The sequence below is a fragment of the Protopterus annectens genome, chromosome 10.part0, assembly GCF_019279795.1.
Source record: "Protopterus annectens isolate FY-2018-M chromosome 10.part0, PAN1.0, whole genome shotgun sequence".
In the NCBI taxonomy this organism is placed as follows: domain Eukaryota; kingdom Metazoa; phylum Chordata; order Ceratodontiformes; family Protopteridae; genus Protopterus; species Protopterus annectens.
This window is the reverse complement of record NC_056744.1, coordinates 390,860,385-390,883,103: the sequence shown is the minus strand read 5'-3', so window position 1 is coordinate 390,883,103 and position 22,719 is coordinate 390,860,385. Positions and strand designations below refer to the sequence as shown.

The 22,719-nt window shown below is 41.7% G+C and overlaps 1 protein-coding gene across 2 annotated transcripts in view; it reads right to left on the bottom strand.

The window, feature by feature from the left end:
* Positions 1-22,719, bottom strand: part of RNF2 (ring finger protein 2) — a 722,585-nt gene that overhangs the window by 52,247 nt on the left and 647,619 nt on the right. For both annotated transcript variants that reach the window (XM_044085309.1, XM_044085308.1), the window contains one exon: positions 3,340-3,612. In XM_044085309.1, coding sequence (XP_043941244.1) covers positions 3,340-3,612 — 273 coding nt within the window. The remainder of the gene's footprint in view (positions 1-3,339; positions 3,613-22,719) is intronic.

Below are 22,719 nucleotides of genomic sequence, written 5' to 3'. Positions count from 1 at the left end.
CCCTGTTAATGTCTGATCATAAATCAGTCTTGTTCGAAGCAACAATCATACTTGACCCTGTCAAGAACAAAGAGGATGAAAAATGTCTCCAAAGCAAACTACATCCTCCCAAGCAATGGCATCAATGGTTTCAACCCCCCTGTTACCACTGTCAACAATGACTGCGGGTCTATGTTATATGTTCGAACATCCAAAATGTCGAACATTACATAGTCGAGACCAAATGTTCGACATTTGGATGTTCGAACATATAAACAAAAAAAGAAAACACAGAAAAAAACACTTTTAACAGTGTAGGCAGGGGGGCAAGCCCCCCTGCACCCCCCACGTGGGGTCTGCGCCCACCACACCCCCCATACTTAAATATGCCAACTCCGAGACCGCACTTCAGTCCAGAAAAGGGAAATTCTCCCTATCTACACAGTACAGTGCCATTTAAAGTCTATATTCAAGCACTCAAAATTCCGAACGTTTGGTCTCGATCATGTAACGTTCTAAATTTTGAGGGTTCGAATATTTGACAGGTACCCATGACTGCTATACAGAGGTGTAGAAAAATGCCCTGTATAAACACCTGCACAAATGTATAGATTCAGCTGCACCTGACCTGATCAAAACGAGGTCCTCTAAAAAAAAAAACAAGCCACTGTGGTGGGCATCAAGCACATAAATAGGTTATACAACAAGAGGAAGAAACTAATGTCTAAGAACAAGAGAGAACTGACTCAGCAGAAGAAGGACACCCTCCACAGCTTGAACAAGCAAATTAGTTACCTTGTAAAGTCCTCTAAATCCAATTATGAAGCTGAATTAGCATCCCCTAGCTAAGGATAATCACAAGGCATTCTTTAGCTATGTCAGAAATCTAAAAGGGAAGGCCCAGCTTTGCGCCAAACTAGTAGTGGATGGTGCCACTCATACTGACCCTGAGGACATTGCCAACCTGCTAGCAGACAGATTTGGCTCAAACCTCACCCCCCCCCCATCCCCAACAGACATACTCCAAAGCATACCTGTCACCAGTCCTCTACCTACTAGCTCCGAAGAATAGGTCATAACCGCACTCTCCATGGCCAAAAACATAGCCTCTACGGGACTGGATAACATCCCAGGCTGCCTACTAAATGGTCTAAAATAGGACCTAATGGAACCACTTGGCACTCTCTTCAATTACAGTCTAAGTACTGGTTTTGTCCCAGCAGAGTGGAAAACAGCAACAGTAATTCCACTGCACAAAGGGGATCCTTCAACCGATTCTGGGAACTACAGACCCATAAGCCTAACCAGCCTTATCTGCAAGGCCATGGAGAGAATCATCATGGACCTCATCAACAAAGACATAGGTTACCTGCAAACTCCTGATTCAACCCAATATGGCTTTGTTAAGGGTAGATCATGCGTATTAAACCTGGTGGACTTCTTTGAGAATGTCACCAAAGCCCTGGATAAAGGCAAAACAGTACATGCAGCCTATCCTGACTTAGCCAAGGCTTTTGACACAACCCCCCGCACAGACATCATTGAGAAACTCACCTAGCTGGGAATTAACCCATACATCACTAGATGGGTAGCCAAATGGTCCACTGACAGAAGGCATACAGTCAGAGTTGGGGATTCCACCTCTACCAGAAGACCAGTTACCAGTGGTGTACCACAAGGTTCTGTGCTGGACCCCTTGCTGTCTGGAATCTATTTCTCAGAAGTCCAGGTGAAAATAGATGGCCTGTGGCTTACCAATTTCGCCGATGACTGCAAACTTGAGTGCAATCATTGAGTCCCCCAATGATGTTGACATACTAGAAAAACGACTTACACAGACAAATGGCTGATGCCAAAGCCACGGACTTAAACTAAATACAAAAAAAATGTTATCATCCCTTTCGGCAAATGGGAAGTGCCTGCAAATTACAGTATTAACAGTACCCCCGTTAGCTCAAACCCTGTGGTGAGAGATTTGGGAACACAGGTTGACAGCAACCTTAACTTAGATTACCATGTCCCCACAGTGGTAAGGAAGGCCTTCTATATTGCACATCTTATAAGCAAGGGCATCCTATCCAGAGCTAAGGATGTTGTAACTCCCCTGTACTCATCTCTCATCAAACCACTAAGATAGGCCCTGTCACTGTACTCTGTACCTTATAGGCTGCTAAGTGGCGACTTGTGCCTCTCCTACAGAGCAGTCTTGGACCCTGACCTAATGGAAATGCTGCACATCCATCAAATGGGACAAGATTCACTCGCTCTAGGGATCATACTGGAGAGACAGATACATCTCCCAGAGACTGCTGCTTCTCTGGAACAAACTCCCAGTTCACGTAAAATAGAGCTCCTCAATGACCCTATTTAAGCGTAACTTAGACAACTGGATGGGAGATTGTAAATTTATCCCAGGGGTGTCACCTATGTCTCTCCTGGATAAGGGCAGTTGGCGCTGATCATAGACTTGTGCTGTAAATACAGATCATACAACCTGGTCAATACGGTAACAAGGGTATAAAATGGCTAAGGTTATAAAGGCCCTAGGACCAATAGCCTAGTAACCTCCTATAAACCTATGAACCTACTGCATCTGAGAGCTACTCCCCTGTACAGACCATGCCTCCCAATAGGGAAAGCCTACACAAATGCCCTCCTGCCTGGATGGAGATGTCCATTTCTTTCTGCCAGCACCTCAGAAACTTGAGTTTCTAATCGAACCTGGCTTGCTTAGCCTGTAGTTAGGCCATTATCTCTCTGTTCTATGGGATTGGGTCTGGTCATCTCTGGTTCTATCACCACTTCTCTCACTTATTATTATCTGTGCACACCTGTTCTTTTACTTGTCAACAGTTTTATGGCTGCATCTCCCACTTCCTGTACTGGTAGGTGGTGCATCTCTTGTCTCTGCAATACAGAAGCAACGCATTGATGATCGTTATACTGAGGTTAACGCCAAAATAAAGGAAAGCTTCTACTCCTTTATATGAAAGTAATACAATGATGACAGTTACTCGTATACTGATGTTAACTCTGAAACAAAGGAAACCTTCTCTTTTTTTCACTGTGCATATCCTCTCCTAAAAGCTACTGAAACACAACTAGGCACTGTCAAGGACATTACTTTGTGTCTAGACAATTTTCTTGTATTTGACAACAATTTTCTATCAGGATTACACCATTAGGCACACTCTTACCTTTAGTAAGACACTGTGTGTTAAGAGATTAACAGGTGATACCTTTGAATATTCTGCATACATCTGTATGAAAATCTTAAGAAAATGAACAATGATAAAAATAAAAACACCCATAGTTTGGAATGCAATCTGAAATCACCACGTCCAAAATGTGGAAATTTACCTGGTTTGTGCAGAATCATCCTTTTCCATTAACGTCGGGTGAGGCCTAAAAACTAGTTCAATCTCACTGGTTCCATCCAGTGATGAGTCCACAGTCATTGTCTCTGTTGTGTTATCTAAGTCCAGCCCAGAGTCATCGGAAGTTTTCGCTCTCTTCTGGCTTGGTCCAGCTTCCTGATTGCTATGTGTTGAGCCATTGCTACAGTGAGAACTGTCCCCATTGTCTTCTGGTCCACTGCCATTTTCAACCTGTGGCTTCTTCCCTCGCTGTAATCTGAATGGAGCAATAACAGAAGTCAACGTTTTGTCTCAAGGCCACCTATCATTCATTTTTTATTTCAGTTATTATTGACATTCCTTTGTACAAACTAGAAAAACAAATGTAAGAAAAAAACATGGGTCGTCTTTTATGCATGTCATTATGAAGTTTCTGCATTTAGGCACAGGGACTGTAAACTGGTGCTACATGAAGAATAACATTTAAAATGTAAGAATGTCGACTTCTTAAGAAAATGTGCTGTCATTTAAGCTGCAACAGAGGCATCTAATATATCTGCTCTTTGTAGCATCTGATGCCATTCCACACTTAAAGAGATATGCCTAATTTAGTCCATCAAAATTAGTTTTGTCTTTCCCTGTTATCTGTACACATTGTAGGTTGTAAATCAATAAAGGTACTCTGTCACAGATAACATTTCATGGTCAATGTACGTAACTCTCATTAGATGAAACAGATAAAAAAACAAGTTCAAACACTTTTCTCTCACATTATATGATAACACAATCAACACGTTAAATCTATGCAAACGGTAGTCATACATAGATACATATACTAGAAGTTAAGATATATATATATATATATATATATATATACATATGGGTCTAGGACACATGCTCGAATAGCATATGTCTGAATCACAAAACATTGAATACACATACACGAAAGCACTTAACATCGAAAAGCGCTTCCGTGTATGTGTAGTTCAAAAAAAAAAAAAATCTACGTTTCTGCAGGGGGGCTTTGCCCCCCTGCATCCCCCACGTGGGGTGCTGTGCCACCCACACCCCCCCTACTTTATTATTCTCACTCTGAGATCGCATTACAGTGGGGAAAAGGGAATTTTCCCTTACCTGCACTGTAGTCCAATCTACAGAGCAGGAACACGTACATGGAAGCACTTGTCGATGTTAAGTGCTTTCGTGTATGTGTGTTCGATGTTTTGTAATTCGGACATATGCTAGTCGAGCATACCATATATAGATATATATATATATATATATATATATATATACACACATAATTAGTCGAACATTCAGAATATCAAGCAGCATACGTGAGAAAATATTTAGATGATCACAGTATGAAGGCATTACTTTGTGTGAGATGATCAGGGTACAGCAGGGATAGGTTCATAGGTTCATACTAGGCCATCTGCCCTAGGGCATTTATAAGCCTAGCCAGAATGTGTTTGACTTTCGCCACCCATTTTAAATGAATTTTGCTATGCCCTTTTTCGAGGTTAGTATACTCTGCCTCTGTCTAACAGTGACACAGAAGTGATACCCAGGGTGAACCTACAATCTCCCATCCACTCATCAAGATTCCTCTTGAAGACAGTCAATGAGGGACTCTGCCTAACCTGAACTGGGGATTTTATTCCAGAGTGAAGGGAGCCTCTGGGTTATGAATCTGTCCCTCCAGCATGTCCTATTTATTTCAGTGCTGAGGTTCAAGTCTCTCGAGCGCGTAGCTCGATGGGATTTGGATTTTCTGAGGTGCAGCATGTCCATTAATTCCGGGTTGGACATGGCTTTATACGTCAGGCACAGATTGCCTCTGAGCAGGCGGTATGCCACTGAGTAGAGCTGGAGTTTCTTTAACCAGGCAGCATATGGCATCTGTTTGAGCCCTTTGATCCTCTTGGTGAGGTAATTTTGGGGTCTTTCCAATTGCTGCAGGTGTCTGGTAAGGTACATCCCAAAAGGGGCATTGTACTCAATTATGGGCCTGATGAGGGATGAGTAAAGAGGCACGATGACCTCCCCTGATCTAGATGTGAATCCCTTCATGATAAGGTGGGCTATATAAAATGTTTTTCTAACCACTTTGGCCATGTGGTTGTCAAATGAGAGATTGCTATCAACTTGGGTATCCAGGTCCCTAATTACTTCTTCCGTACTTAATGGATTACCACCTATGTGGTAATTTGTGGGCACTTTGTTTTTGCCAAAGGGGATGACTATACACTTTTTGGCGTTTAGCTTGAGGCCGTGGCTCTGGCACCAGTTGTCTGTTTCTATGAGGCCCTTTTGTAGAATGCTTGTGTCGGCTGGAGAGTCGATTATGGCACCCAGTTTGCAGTCATCTGCGAACTTGGTCAGCCACAGTCCTTCCGTGTTAGCCTGTACCTACGAGAAATATATACCGAACAAGAGAGGTCCCAGGACTGAGCCTTGTGGGACGCCACTTGTAACTGGTTTGGAGTCTGACATGGCTCCAGCAATTCTAACCATGTGGGTTCTGTCCTTGAGCCAGTCTGCAACCCATCTAGTGACATAGGGGTTTATATTTAAGCTGGTGAGCTTATCTATAATGCCCGAGTGGGGTATTGTATCGAAGGCTTTTGCAAGGTCCAGGTAGGCTGTGTGGACCACCTTCCCCTCGTCAATGGCCTTGGTGACTGTTTCAAAGAAATCGATCAGGTTTAAGAGGCAGGATCTGCCCTTAACAAAGCCGAATTGGGTAGGATCCAGTGTCTGTAGGTCCCCAATATCTTTATTTATGAGGTCCATGATGATCCTTTCCATAGCTTTGCAGACCAAGCTAGTCAGGCTTATGGGGCGATAGTTTCCAGGATCTGTTGAGGCACCACCTTTGTGGAGAGGGACCACTGTTGCTGTACGCCACTCTTTGGGTACATATCCTGTAGTAAGGCTGAGATTGAACAGTAGTTTTATGTTTAGGTTTAGTTCTTCTTGGAGTTCATGTAGGATGCAGCCCGGGACACCGTCTGGTCCCATTGATGCTGTGTTTTTTGCTTTGGAGAGGGCGGCTCTTACCTGAGCATCTGAGATGTCAGGGGAGCAGCACTCTGCTGGGATAGATATTTGCCCTTTTGGTGGGGAAGGGGGGAAGAAGTTTGCGCTGAACCTGTCAGCTGGGATGTTGGCAATGTCTGCGGGTTCGGTGTATTTTTTGTCATTTTGGACTAATTCTGAGCATATCTGGGAATTCCCACCCAGGTTCCTAACATAACTAAAGAAAGCCTTGTGATTATCCTTAGTGTCCTGTGCAATTTCTCTCTCGAAGCTGGCCTTAGATGATTTTATGAGTGCCCGTAGTTTTTTGCTAATACTGATCAGAGATGCCTTCCCTTTTTGGGATTTTGCTCTACATTGTAGTAGCTTCCTCCTTCTATTGTATAGTTTGTTTATGGCTGGGGTCCACCAGACAGGACGCCTAACCTTGGAGGACTGGGTCTTAGTTTTATTTGGGATTGCATGATCCATGCATTCCTGAAGGTGTTCATAGAATGCATTTATAAAGGATTCTGCGATCTGGGCCGTATTTTCCACAGGCCCGGGGGCTTTGAAGGATTTCACCTCGGTTTTGAGAAGTGTGAAATTTGCTTTAGAGAAGTTTTTCACTGTGGTTTTCTGGGCAGGGGCTGGGGTCGGGATGTGAATATCTAGTGAGATTAGTTTATGGTCTGATCTTACCAGTGAGGGATACACTTCTGGTCTGGAGCATAGAGTCCCCATGTTGGTGATGATCAGGTCCAGTATGTTTTCCCCTCTTGTGGGAGTGGCAACAAGCTGTTCCATAGCATTTGAGTTTATAAATTCTAGGAACCTTTGGGCTAGGGTGTTGGAGCTAGAGTAATGCTCCCAGTCTATGTTAGGGTAGTTGAAGTCGCCCAATATAATGGTGTTTGGAGAGACCTTCATATTTTCCAGTGTTCTCAGGAAGGCCGAGTGGGGTTCCTGGGTTTGGGAGGGTGGTCTGTAGCAGGCTATAAACTGGAAGGCAGTTTTACCCACTGTTAGTTGCACATGGATAGTCTCTGATGCTTCGTGCTGTGCCACCAACCTGGAGGTGTGGGTATCTTTGACTAATATTGATACTCCCCTCCTTTTGTGGTTCGTCCAAATTTTGGGGCCGAAAAACATGGTATGAGGTATAACCTGGTAGTGCTGGGGTGCTCTCGGGAGCCTTGAACCAGGTTTCTGTTACTGCACAGATATCGATGTTCTCCATGCTAAGGAGAGTTTTGAGTGTGTGCATCTTGAGGTTTAGACTTCTGGCGTTGAGTAGCATTACTCTTAGTTTCTTATCCCTTGTGATACCTATGGAGGTGGGTTTGTCTTTTGAGCCTTGCCTAAAAAAGGCACTATAGGGGTGGCAAGAGCCTTTGCCAATATCCGAAAGCCCAGGGGTGACAGGTGCAAGCCGTCCCTAGCGAAGCATCATGGCTTGTCGAGCATGTCATCCCAGGCAGACAGGCATTGGATCCCCTTTGAATGACACCAATACTTAAGCCAATTGTTGAAATTGATCATCTTGTCTTCATATTGTGGCATCATTCTTGGTGAGGGTAAGATGCTACTCAAGGTCAGGGTCATACCGGCCTAGGCTACATGCTCAGAGAGCTCCTCTATGTCTCTTTTCATGTAGTCCAGGGAGGTACGTCTCAGGTCATTCACACCAGCATGGACGATGACTGAGTCATATTTGTACTTACCTTGGAGTGACCTGAGTGCTTGTGTTATGTGGCGGATCCTAGCGCCCGACAGGCAGCTCACCGTGACCTTCTCCTTGTTCAGCCTGGTGAGCGGACCGTCAGTGTGCCTGACGATAGAGTCACCTATTACAAGTGTATCTGGTGTGTTGTTTAGCCTTAAGGGCTGTGACTGTTTGGCACACTGGCTTTGTGAGCTATGTGTTGCACGTGTTTTGTTTTGGGGTAGCGGTTGCTTGGGTGTCTGCTTTGGAGGTCTCTGCTGCTTAGGCAGATTTTTACTTAGAGCCTCCGAGTATGTTTTTGTGTGTTTATGTGTTTGGTAATGGATTGGGAATGCTTCCTTTCCCCACTGTTATATGATATTGGTCTTGGGGGGTGTGTGTGTGTGTGTGTGTGTGTGTGTGTGTATATATATATATATATATATATATATATATATATATATATATATATATATATATATATATATATACACACACACATATATATATATATACATATATCTATATATATATATATATATATATATATATATATATATATATATATATATATATATATACACACACATATATATATATATATATATATATATATATATATATATAGATAGATATACATGCACACAGTATGCATATATATATATATATATATATATATATATATACACACACACACACACACACACACACACACACACACACACACACACACACACACACACACACACTCATATATACAGTGGATATAAAAAGTGTACACACACCTGTTAAAATGCTAGGTTTTTCTGATATAAGCAAATGAGACCACAATAAATAATTTCAAACCTTTTCCCACCTTTAATGTGACCTATAACCTACACAATTCAATTGAAAAACAAACAAATCTGTTAGGGAAAAAATATAAAAAAATAAAAAAATGTACAATAAGCTGCTTGCATAAGTGTGCACACCCTTAAATTAATACTTTGTTGAAGCCCTTTTTGATTTAATTACAGCATTCAGTCTTTTGGGTAGGAGTCTATCAGTATGGCACATCTTCACTTGACAATATTTGCCAACTCTTCCTTGCAAAAGTGCCCCAAATCTGTCAGATTGCGAGGACATCTCTTGTTCACAGCCCTCTTCAGGTCACCCCACAGATTTTTTATTGGATTTAGGTCTGGACTCTGGCTGGGCCATTCCAAAACTTCAATTTTCTTCTGGTAAAGCCATTCTTTTGTTAATTTGGATGTATGCTTGGGGTCAGTGTCATGCTGAAAGGTGAAATTCCTCTTCATCTTTCTAGCAGATGCCTCAAGGTTTTGGGCCAAAAGTGACTGGTATTTGGAACTGTTCATAATTCCCTCCACCTTGACTAAAGCCCTAGTTCAAGCTGAAGAAAAGCAAACTCAAAGCATGATACTGCCACCACCATGCTTCACTGTGGGGGTGGTGTTCTTTTGGCAATGCGAAGTATTGTTTTGCGCCAAATGTACCTTTTGGAATTTTGGCCAAAACGGTCAACCTTGGTCTCATCAGACCATAACACTTTTTCCCACATGTTTCTGGGAGACTTTATGTACTGTTTATTGTTTAGCTGGGCCTGGATGTTTTTCTGTGTAAGAAAAGGCTTCTGTCTTGCAACCCTACCCCATAGCCCAGACATATGGAGAATATGGGAAACTGTTGTCACATGTAGTACACAACCAGTACTTGCCAGAAATTCTTACAGTTCCTTCAGTGTTGCTGTAGGTCTCTTGGCAGCCTCCCTGACCAGTTTTCATCTTGTCTTTTCATCAGTTTTGGAGGGATGTCCAGTTCTTTGCAACGTCACTGTTGTCCCATATTTTCTTTACTTTTTGATGACTGTCTTCACTGTATTCCATGGTATTATACAGCAGGAACTTCTTATTGTAACATTTGTTAATGTCTGTTATGTACTTCACAGATAAAGATTCTTGTTGTCTACTGATGTACTATGTTCTTTATTTGTAAATATGTTGTACGTAATTGCTATGTAAATTGTTAATTGCTATGTAATCCAATGTAACTACTGTCTGTTTATTTTAACTGTGGAACTTTTCTCCCCAGGCTTCTGCTGAAAATGGACCTACGTCTAGTCGGACACTCCCGGTCAACAAATATAAATAAATAAATACACAATGCTATGGAAAATTTTTTGTACCCTTCTCCTGACTGATACCTTTCAACAATGACATCTCTTTGTTGCTTTGTAAGCTCTCCGCAAACCATGGCTTTTGCTGTAGCAGGCAACTGAGTAAATGGCAGGAAAAACCTGCTAGGAAAGCTGAACTTTATTTGGAGTTAATCAGAGTCTCTTTAATTGATGGGAGGTGTGTACCCAAAAAGACTGAATGCTATAATTAAATCAAATTGTGCTTCAACAAAGTATTAGTTTAAGGGTGTGCACACTTATGTAACCAGTTTACTATTATGGATCTAGGACTACTGAATGAAAGTTCAATAGTCCGAATCCACAATCACCGAACACACTTTAACTAAAGCGTTTTCACTGAAAAAGAGCTTTTAAGTTCGTTACAAAAATAAATAAATAAATAAATAAATCTACTTTTATGCAAGGGGGCAACCCCCCCCCTGCACCCCCCACCCCCCTTACTTTAATATTCTCACTCCAAGATCGCACTACAGTGAGGAAAAGGGAATATTACCTTATCCACACCGTAGTATGATCTCCGCAACAGTCATTTCCCCACGACTCCCTCTAGCTGCAGGCATACTTCCGCGAAAGTGCTTTTTCGGTAAAAAGCACTTTCGTGGAAGTATGCCCGGCTGTTTGTGCTTCGGTGAAAAGTTCCTTCGGGGATCAGTACCAATCCCATATATATATATATATATATATATATATATATATATATATATATTTATATATACACACACACACACACACACACACACACACACACACACACACACATATAAATATATATATAAAATATAGCAGGGGATGCAGTGGGGCTTGCCCTTGCAAAACACGGATTTTATGGCCTTTTTTTGTTTGTTTTTTGTTTTGATCTTTTTAGATTGATATTTGGTGATTTGATTTTGTTGTTGTTCAACTATATATCACACACACACACACACACACACTCATGCACATGCAAATACAGTTGCTTAAACCTAAAATGTTATTTGCATAAAAACGCACAGTTTTAATCATAAATACCAAATGCAAGTAATTCATTATCTTTTTTGTTTCGTAACAGGTATCATTTAAAACCTAGTTATACACTGCAAACACAAGCTTTTCTGGCACTTAACTTATTTTATTAATCACATTATCCAGAGTGCATACCCGACTCTTACTTAAAATTTCATTAAATTTTATAAAATAAAAAGTGTACTCATTTTCACAAACACCTGCATGATTAAATAAAGCTTTATCTAACTTTCTAAATCGTGCTTTACAAAACTGTATGAAATTCATAGGATCACAGGACTTTACTAGGCTAATGGTCCTAGGGCCCTTACAAGCCTAGCCAAGTTCTACCCTTATTTCCATGATCAGCAGCAACTGCCTCTGTCCAAGAGGGGCACAGGTGGAACCCCTGGGGTGAATTTATGGTTACCCATTCAATCATCCAGATTGCGTTTGAAGAGGGCCAATGAGGTGCTCTGTTTGACATGAAGTGGGAGTCCACTCCAAAGGTGTGGTAACCTCTGGGAGACAAATCTGTCTCTCCAACAGGTTCTGTTAATATCATACACCAGGGTAAGGTCTTTACAGTGATTAATCCGTGTACCATTTGACTTGTGGATATGCAGCATTTCCAATAAAGCAGGGTCAAAGACTGCTTTATATGCAAGGCATAGCTTGCCTCTAAGTAGTCTGTATGAAACAGACTAAAGTGACAGTGATTTCAGACCATCCACATAGGAAAGATGCTGAAGACCTTGAATTTTCCTTGTGAGGAACCTTTGTGGTCTCCATTTGTTGCAGGTGCTTGGAAAGGTACATACCAAAAGGGGTGTTGTACTTAATTACTGGCCTGATGAGGGAAGAGGACAGAGAGGTTATAACTTCTTTTTTTCTAAATACAATGCCCTTACTTATGAGATGAGCAATATAGAATGCTCTTCTTACCACTGTGGAGACATGAGGGGTCAAAGGTAAGGCTGCTGTCAACCTGCGTGCTCAGGTCTCTCACCACTGAGTGCGCACTTAGGGTGTTGTTACTAATGTGGTACTTAGCAGGAATATCGCACTCACCAAAAGGGATGATGATACATTTTTTTGCATTGAGTGTTAAGCCCATGACTTTGGCACCAATCATTTGTTTGTGTAAGACCCTCCTGTAGGATGTTGACATTGTTTGGAGACTCTATGACTGCTCTGTTTGCACTTATCAGCAAACATTGCCAGCCACAGACCTTTAGTTTTAGCTTTTACTTTGGAAAAATAGATTCCAAACAATAGAGGTCCCAGGACTGATCCCTGTGGAACACCACTGGTTACAGGTCTGCTACTGGAGGTGGATTCCCCTATTTTGACTATATCGGTTATATTAGTGAGCCAGTTAGCGACCCATCTAATGATATAAGGGTTGATTCCTAGCTGGGTAATTTTGTCAATGATGCCTGAGTGGGGGATAGTGTTAAAAGCCTTGGCTAAATCTAGGTAGGCTGTATTCACAGAATTCCCCTCGTCCAGGGCTTTGGTGACTATCTCAAAGAAGTCCATCAGGTTTAACAGACATGATCGGCCTTTGACAAATCCAAACTAAGTAGGGTCAAGTGTTTGGAGATTACCTATATCTTTGTTGATCAGGTCCATGATGATTTGCTCCATGGCCTTGCGGATAAGGCTAGTCAGGCTAACAGGTCTATATTTCCCAGGGTCAGTGGAAGCACCACCTTTGTGCAAGGGGATAATAGTGGTCATTTTCCATTCAACTGGGATGAAGCCACAGCATAGACTATGACTGAAAAGAGTACCCAGTGGCGTTGGTAATTCTCGTTTGAGCCCATATAGGATGCAATCTGGGATGTTATCAAGTCCCACAGATGCTGTGTTTTTGGCTTTAGAGAGGGAGTTTATGACCTGCTCTTTAGAGATACAAGGTAGAGGACAGGTGGTAGGGATGTCATGTGGTACATATGAGGGGACAGGGGAATGAAGTTTTATAGAACCTGCCAGCTAACAGGTTAGCTATGTCCATAGGCTCAGTATATGTGGTATCATTAACTACCAATTCGGCACAAATCTGGGCCTTTCCTTTTATGTTACGGATGTAGCTAAAGAATGCCTTATGGTTGTCCTTAACTGAGGAAGCTAATCTGGATTTGTAGTTTGTTTTGGAGGACTTCACAAGAAGTCTTATTTGGTGGTTTAAGCTGAGGAGGAAGTGTTTCCAGTTTAGAGCTCTCTCCCTCTCACTCTTAGACAGCAATTTCTTCCTCTTATTGTAAAGCCTGTTAATGGCAGTTGTCCACCAAGCAGGTTTGCTCTTCCTTGAGGAGCTTGTTTTGGTCCTATCAGGTATGACCGAGTCAATGCAGATATAGAGGTGTTTGTATAAAGCACTGAAGTAGAACCCGGCATAGTTGCCAGTTCTGTCTGAGGGGCGAGGTGCAGTAAAGGTATTTATACCATTCTGAAATAAGATATAATCTGCTTTGTAGAAGTTTTTTTATTTAGTTGCTTGGGGGATGACGACAGGTATGGCAGTTACTTCAAATGAGACTGATTTGTGGTCAGATCTCACCAGGGAAGACCTCACAGTGGGGGTGCTACAGTGGTCCCCAAATTACTACTAAGCTAACCGCCCTTGTGGCCAATTACCCGATATGAGAATCAAACCCTGCATCTTGTGTCTGTAAGGTAAATACCTTAACCATTATGCAGCCCTCTGAATTAAAACACAACTGGCGTAACAGCAACAAAACAAGATCCAAAACAGTATGCACGCCAAAAATACAGACTCAGCTGAAGGAAATGTACTTTCTCAAACAAATGTGACTCCACAATCCTTTATTATACAACAGATTTAGCACTTTCATCCACTAATATATGTGGATTTCATCAGAATAACTACAGTCATTTACACATCCCTTATATAAACCGATTTTGCGCCAAAAATCTACTTTAAAATTACTTTGGAGTTAAAGAAATATACACCAATAAATTAAAAGCTAAATTATGACATTTACACATTCGTAAAACAACATTCATATATACATAAAATATGTAAAATGTCAGTATGAAAGACATAATGAATAAAAACATTTTTTTCTATTTTATTACATTTGATCGCATTCGCAAAACAGGTTTAATGGCGAAAAACGATGCTAAGAATTCTAAGACCTTATTAACTGGTGCAGAGAATGGGCCGAGGTTATTCTCTGGAGCCCACTTTGAAAAGTTTTGCCATTTGATGTTATATAGTCTTCTAGTCAAAGGTTTATGGGAAGCTAGAACGATTCATTGGACTAGGGCAGTGAGACTATTACGCCTGGCAATCACTGAAACTGGAGAAGCCACGCAGTGAGATTGAGCTTTGAAGATTCGGATGAACGAGTCCCTCAGGATGGGACAAGAGGTCTGGTGTTTTTAGGTTCATAGGTGTCTACTAGGCTAATGGCTCTGGGGCCTTTACAAGCCTAGCCTACAGAAGTGCCCTGACATTGTGCCACCCGACATTAGTTCCCAGTACCTCTATCAAGTACAGCCACTGGAGTGATCCCTGGGGTCAACTTTCTATTTTGGATTCAGGGTCCAAAGTTTCTGAATTAGGTGAGGCCAAAGAAAGGGAAACCATATTTGTTGAGGCCAGAATGGGGAAATGAGAATTATTCTGTTCTTCGACCTGCTGGCTTCCTTCAGAAACTGGGAAATAAGAGGTTATTGGTGGAAAGGCATATAGTAGACCGGAGGGCCAATCATGAAGGAGAGCATCTCTCAGTGACTCCCCTGGCGGGGGAACAGGGAAATTAGCTGCTGCACTTTTTGTTCAGAGGGGATTCAAAGAGATTGCAGCAGGTTGGCCCCATTGATGGAATATCCTTTCCATCACCATAGGACTGAGAGACCACTTGTGAGGCATTAGAATGCTTCTGCTCAATTTGTCCACAATCACACTGGAGCTCACCGGAATATGCTTTGCAATTAGAAAACGGTCAGATGAAATTGCCCATTGCCATATCTTGAGTGCTTCTCAGCAAAGAGGGTAAGATCTGGTTTCCCTTTGCTTGTTGATGTACCATACCACTGACATGTTGTCTGTTTGAATCTCAATCATTCTCAAGGGGAGGGTTTCTTGGAATGCTTGCAATGCTAAGAGCACTGCCCTCACCTCCAGAACACTGATGTGTAAATTGGCCTCCAGCTGGGACCACGTGCCTTGGACTGTCTTTCTCAGATAATGCCCCCCCACCCTATCTGGGACACATCCATGGTCACTATGGCTTGGGGTTGAGTAGGGACAAAGAGTCAGCCAGACAAAATTGTGTTGGCAAGAATCCACCAACTTGGGTCTTTCTTGCATAGACAGCTGATCAATACCTACTGGGATATTGGCTGATTCAGTAAAGAGCACTGTGACGCCAAGAGACATTGTAGGATTCACATATGAAATCTTGCCAGGGGAACTAAAGTGATGGTGACAGTCATTGATTCTAGGGTTTATAACAACAGTCTTGCAGTCACTGTTTTGCTATGAATCTGACTGACTTGAGATTTTACTCTTTGAAGTCTTTCTGGGGGTAGAGATGTGATACCGGTGCTTGTGTTTAGTACCACTCCTATAAATTCTAACTTGTGTGTTGGCTCTAGATGGAAATTTTCATAGCTTACAGAGATCCCCAGCAAGGAGCAATTTTGAAGAATGTAGTCCCTTGCCTGCAACAGTAGATGCCTAGTGGGTGTGCTAATGAGCCAGTAGTCTAGGTATGGAAACATGTGGAATACTTGCAGTCTGAAGTGAGCGGCTACCAATGCCATTCATTTGGTGAACACCATGGGGTCTGTGGTGAGACCAAAGGGCAGGGCTCTGAACTGATAATGACTGCCTCGCAGCCAGCAGCGCAGGGAATCTTACGGAGCGGTTGTTCATTTTTATGTAATAATACACATCCTGAAGATCTACTGAGCATATCCAATCATCTTTTCCTAAGAACGAAGTACAGACTGAACCATAACTATCTGGAATTTTGTTTGCTGAACTGACTTGTTCAACACACTGAGATTCAAAATTGGTCTCCAGTCCCCTGCTTTCTTTGGCACTAAAAAGAATCTTGAGTAAACTCTGTAGCCTATTTCATCTGGTGGAACTGCTTGGATGACTCTTATGTTGAGTAGTTTTTGAATTTCTAAGACTGCTACATCCCTGAGACTGGGTGGAACATCTGGGATCCTTTTTGGCTGTCTGGTTTGTTTTGAAAATGGGATATTGTAACCTCTGGTTATAATCCTCTGCACCCAATTAGGTGCAAAGATAAACAACCCCTGACTGCATCCAGAGGATGACAATCTGGCTTCCATTCAGGAACACTGATAATAGTTACCAGGGAACAAATCCCTGGAACCCTGATTCTGTGGACCACCTCTGCCTCGTGGATGGCATCTTCCCTTATAACTCCCTCCTTTGCCCTGGGGGGAGTTACTGCCACGTGAGTCCTAGAAAGGTCCTTGGGACTTTTTGAACCATAGCTTACCACTCCTCTGATTCCTGGAGTAAGGCCGTTGAAGAGTGGGAAAGCGTACGCCCACAGCAGAAGGGGTCTTTCCATCCTTCTCACATCTGGCAAGGGTCCCTTTAACTTTGGGACCAAAAAGGGATGTTCCGTCAAACAGAGCTTTGATGAAAGAAGGCATGAATGGCTCTGCAAACTCATATAAGTGCATCTAGGCATGTTTGCTCATGGGTATGCCAGAACCTGCTGCCCTAGTTGTCCCTTCGGCTGCGTGTGCAATGAGCCTCATGGACAAATTACTTACAGATTCAAGGGTTGCCAGCTGGGAAGCAACATTATCCTGCACTCTCTCAGCTATGGCTTCTGTCAGAGTATCCAGTAATTCCTTTATCAGGTCTCTTTGTAGTCTTGTAAAATGTGCCATGAAATTCAAGGACCTAAGGCAAAGGTGCATGAAGCGTACATGCGCTTTCTGAATCTATCTATCATCCTAGATATGTTAAGAGGATGGATAGTTGGACTTTCATCAGCAAGTTCCTTTTTTGTGGCTGCTGCAACCACCATAGCATCTACTGGTATCCCTTTAACCTAATATTGGTGATCCTCAGGAGCTAACAAAATGTGGTCCAGTTTCTTTGGGATTGGTTCAGTGGAATCAGGTATCTTACAAGCCTACTGTGCAATCACTTTAATCAGATAGTCAGAGTGCAGAGAGATCCAAGAAGTTGATGGGCAGGCATGGAATGTCTGCAGGTATACCGATTCCTCTGAGAATTCCTCCGAGGAAGGCTGTTGGGAAGTCTAGCCACCCCTTTTCTTCAGGATCTCTAATATGTCTCCAAATGAGACATTTACTGGGGATGACCTTGGGGAACCTTCCCCTTCACTGAAATCAGTATCTTCTGTGTAAGACTCTTCCGGGGAGTCCAAGTGCTTCCTCTTGCACTTCCTCTTCAGGGGCACGACCTTGGTGGAACTGGGCAGAGAGGTGTCTGAAGAGGATATAACCATCACGGTTGAATTCTGAGGTTTCTGTGCCCGCTGTCCCAGGTCAGAGGCTGGTGGTAGCTCTGGGCAAGGGGAAGGGCTGGGATGTTGGCTTGACAAAACTGGTGGTATCAACTGAGAGACCACAGAAGACAAGGCCCTCTCCATGGCCTGGAAAGCAGGCCCCCCTGTAGAGGAATCAAAGCCTGGAACTGAGACAGACTCCCTCGGAACCGTGGTCCCATAGCACGTCGAGAAAGCTGCCCCCAAAGCCAAAACCGGAGTCAAGCTGACATGTGCCAATGCCCCGAGAAGTATGGATGACACCAACAACACCAGAGTGGATCCACGTTCCCCTCCCCAGAACTGTAACCCCAAAAGGTCTCTGGATCCAACAGAACCGAAGTGCTCAGGGTGGTAACCTGTGCCAGATATGAGGATCTAACTGGCAACAATACAGTCAAAATCGGGAATGTCGGAGCTGGGAACTCCGAAGGCTCAGTTGGAGTCAAAGGAGGAACAAAAACTGGTGAAGAGACCAGGAAGGTTCCAGAACTAGGGAGGCTGGGAACAGATGAAGAAGTTAACCCCCTCACCACCAGGAGCAAGATAAAGAGAAAGAGTAAGAAATAAGTGTTTTTCACAAAAAGAAACTTACAGTTCAAAAGAAAGAGTTTGCTAGAGAGCGGAAAGGAAAAACGTGTCTTGCACTAAAAGTTTTAAATGAGATATGAGGTAATCCTGAGAGGAACATTATGGGTAAAGCTAAGCTCGAGAGTTTTTAGGAGGTATAAGCTGGAATAACAGCCAAGTCAGTTCCGAGTTACAAAACTGAACCCACAGTCAAGGATTAAGTATTGACACATAATATGGCAGGTTTAATAAATGCAAGTTTCCAATCTTGAGGAATTTCCCCATACTTACACTTAGTAAATAATAGATATAATGGTACTGTAAGTTCTTTTTGAAGTGTTCTTAGGTAATTATTACTAATTCCGTCGCATCCCTGTGCTTTGTTTGGATCAAGTTTGTGCAGTTCTTTTATAATATATATTAATTTGATTTGAGTATCTGAAATTACCTGGATGTCACTAGGGCAACTTATCACCCGCTTTGTGCAGCGAACCTGTTATGCATAACATTTTGTAAATATATCTATAATCTGTTGTGTCTGAGAATAAATTTTAGAATCTTCACAGTTTATAAATTTGTATGTCTTTACTTCTTCCACATTTCATGTATCCATAAAAAGGCTTCCTATTATGCTCAACATCCCCACATAAGCTTTCTTCTAATTTTTCTTGATCCTGTCTCAGACTATGCTTAATCTGTCTGTCCAGCTTGTTTATTTCAGTTTTCAGAGTTGTAGTTTGACCTTTCTAGTCAGTTTAAATTTTTTTGTTTGGGGTCTTCACCTTCGGAAGACTGTTTTTTTGGTCCTCAATGTCAGGTTGATGGACTGCAAAGGATGCCACAGATTGTTTTTGGTCCTCAACTTCAGGTTGATGGACTGTAAAGGATGCCAACTGATCTAACATAGAATGTGTAAACACCTTACACAATTACAAGCTAAAAAAATGAAATTCAAAACTCAAGAGAACAGTGACAGTAGCAAAATAAGTCTGCATTGTCAGTAAACAGAAATCTTCTAAATGATTTGTGCAGAGAAAGTAGGGACAGCAACTCTCTTTCGGCTTTTCCCGGTTAGGTGTCGCCGCAGCGGATCACTGGTCTGCTTAAGATTGGCAGTGGATTTTTACGGTGTCTAGTTGCCAGCCCGGCGCTCAACCTTCTGAGAAGGCACACACACACTCACGCATCTACCTGTATGTCTTGTAACGTTCAGTCGAACGCAGGGAGGACATGCAGACTCCATACAGAAGGCACTCCAGCCGAGAATCAAACCAGAGAGCCTCTTGCTGTGAGGTGACAATGCTAACCGCTGCACCACTGCAGCCAACAGAAAGTAGGGATAGCAACTGATGAGACTAAAGCAGCTTTAAAAGTAAGTACACTCATTTTTTAGCTTAGCCCCAACTCCCTGCTGATAATCATCCATTTCTCAGCTAAGTGACCAATTCATTCCCTCATCCCCAAAGGTGACAATCGCCCAAGAGGGTGACTCATTTAGGCAGCTATCAGGGTGGTGTGAGTTTTTTTTTTCAGTTATGGCCCTATGTCTGTCAGTTAGCGCAGAGGACTAAACCTATGAGCTGCAAATGAGCTGCTTCCTGTGATACAATGTTTGACGTCTCTCAGCTTTTCATTTACTCACTCTGTAATTAATGCTGAGGAAAAGTCACTTAAGCAGACAGTGCTTTGGGGAATTGGGAGTCTGGCCTAGACTCACAGGGCTCACTCTCCCTTCACTACAGAGCTAGACAGCTTTAAAACGTATACAAAATAAATATACCACAGTGTTGTGTTTACTTGTTCAAATGTGCACCAACTAAGTTTAAACATTTAATAGCCAAAATACCACAGGAATGATACATTACTGCTTTTATAACAGCACAGCTTACATGTATAAATAACTGAATAACTTTATTTTACTTGCTGATTGTCTTATCATGTAACAAGTAAGAAAAATATTTAACGTTCTTTTAAAATTTCTTTGATTCTTTTAAGCAATAACTTTTTACTGTATTTAAACAATGCAAAGACTCAGAAAATACACAAATTACCAGTGGAATATAACAGCTACAAATCAGAGAAATTTGTGAATAACAAAGATATTATTAAATGAATAACTATACCATAACTGTCTACTAGTATAACAACAAGTAACACGCATTAATAAACTTTACTTCAAATTCTAAAACCAAGTGTTCACTAAAATTAAAAATTATCTGAATCTAACAAAGAAAAAGGCACATTTTCTCCACTTTTGTTGGCACAAAACATGGTAAGGATTCTTAATTAAAAGGAAGAGATGACTTCGAATCTGGTTGCTTAGTGTCTCTTTGACGACCCACAAACAGTGACATCAGCAAGGGTTACTGAAAGTCCTGGATTCAAATCTCTGTCAAGGACCTACATCTCTTTTTTATTTTAATCTAATCAAATACATTTAGAAAGTTGTTGGGATATATTAAAGGCACATTAGCTTTCCAGGAAAAAGTCCGGTCCTTAGATGACACGTGTTAAGCATAAGTCCAGCCAAAAAAACATAAGTCTGGTAACATTAAATCTTTGAAGTATTTGTAATAAAATGATGGATCTACATGCCCACCTAGATATCACTCTATTCCTCATTTATCCTAGCCATCACTGACACGTGGCTTAATCCAACATGAGAGAGACAGAAATACTACTACCAGGCTATAACATTATGAGGACTGAGAACCCCACAAAAAGGAGGCTGAGTTGACCTACTGTACACCACCTCCTATAACCTCTCCTATTCCAACTTCATCCCCAAATTTTAAAGCTAAATTCTAAAAAAACTCTCCTTAATATTGTACCTTACACCCCCCCCCCCCGGGAACCAACATACCCATACTTGAAGAATTTCCCTCCTGGGTACCTAGTACTATTATGAAAAAAATAATTCTGGATGATGTCAATATTGAATGGCAAAATGTAACTTCTGGCAGTCCCTCATCCTGCATAAATTTATTTGGTCTGACTCATCTAATTACAGTACCAACTAGATCTAGAACAAAAGCAATACGGGCACAATTCTTGATGGATTTCAGTCTCAGACCCCAGTAAATATATTACCAGTGTACCCAGCCTAACTCTCTAAGTGACCATCTCCCTGCATACACAAGAGGGACTTACCGCACATCACCCCAATACCCACCAACTTAAACCAACCAGGAATTTCACAAAATTTAACAAAGACTTACTCAACAGTATCCTACGGTCCTTCAACTGGGCTATACTAAAAACTCTCCCATTAGATGATGCACTTTTAATACCTTTTTAAATCCCCTAAATAACCTTGCCCCTCTAAGTATAAAAAGGGTAAAAGTAAAACACTCCCCTGGCTATCCACCCTTTCAAAAAACATTATGTGCACCAGAAACAAGGCTTGGAGGGAGTGGCTAAACAAAAAAAAAAAAACCCCAAAACTTTCATCTTTTAGGGAACTTTGTAATCAAGCAAAAAACAAATATACACAGATAAAAAACAATACTGTGACCAAGTACAACTTAATCATAAAAAAATTATTCCAAAATTTTCTGGTCCTCTATTCACACACTACTCAGTCCTGAATCAAAAAAAAATGATCTGTATCCCTCTCAAACCACTTGAAATAGCAGCTACATTTAATAAATACTTTAAAGAGATGACTGCTGCCCTCACCAGCAGCACATCACACTCCCCTGCACAAACCCATAACATATTACCAACTGCCGCCCACTACCACATTAACCTCTGAAAAATACAAATCCAAACAACCCTTAGCCACAAATGCTAACAACTTCACCTTAAAACCTGTAACAATATTTACTATACAAAAACCTGCTACTTAAACCTTGCTCCACAGTTGATGGCAATCTCCCACCTGAATACATCAATATGGCAGCAGAAGCCTTATCTTACCTAGTAGCTATCTTAATAAACAGATCCATACAGGAATCTTATGTCTCAGCTATTTGGAAAAGATCATATGTCATCCCACTGCAGAAGGAAGGAAACTCTACAGAAGTCCCTTAACTTTCGTCCCGTTGTAATTCTCTCCCCTCTCTCAAAAATCCTAGACAAATTTATCCACGCTCAACTTCTTCACCATCTTCTCTCAGAACAGTTCTTAACCAGTATTCAAAAGGGATTCTGTCCTGGCCATAGTACAATTACTGCACTATTATCTTTTTTTTACATAATATAAACAAGAAAATGGACTATGTCCCTGGCCACAGTAAAAACACTGCACTATTATCTTTTTACATAGTAGAAACAAGAAAAGGGACTATGTCAAACATATCTCTTCCATATTTCTGGATCTGTCCAAATCCTTTGTTACTATCTCACACAGTAAATTCCTTCAGCAAC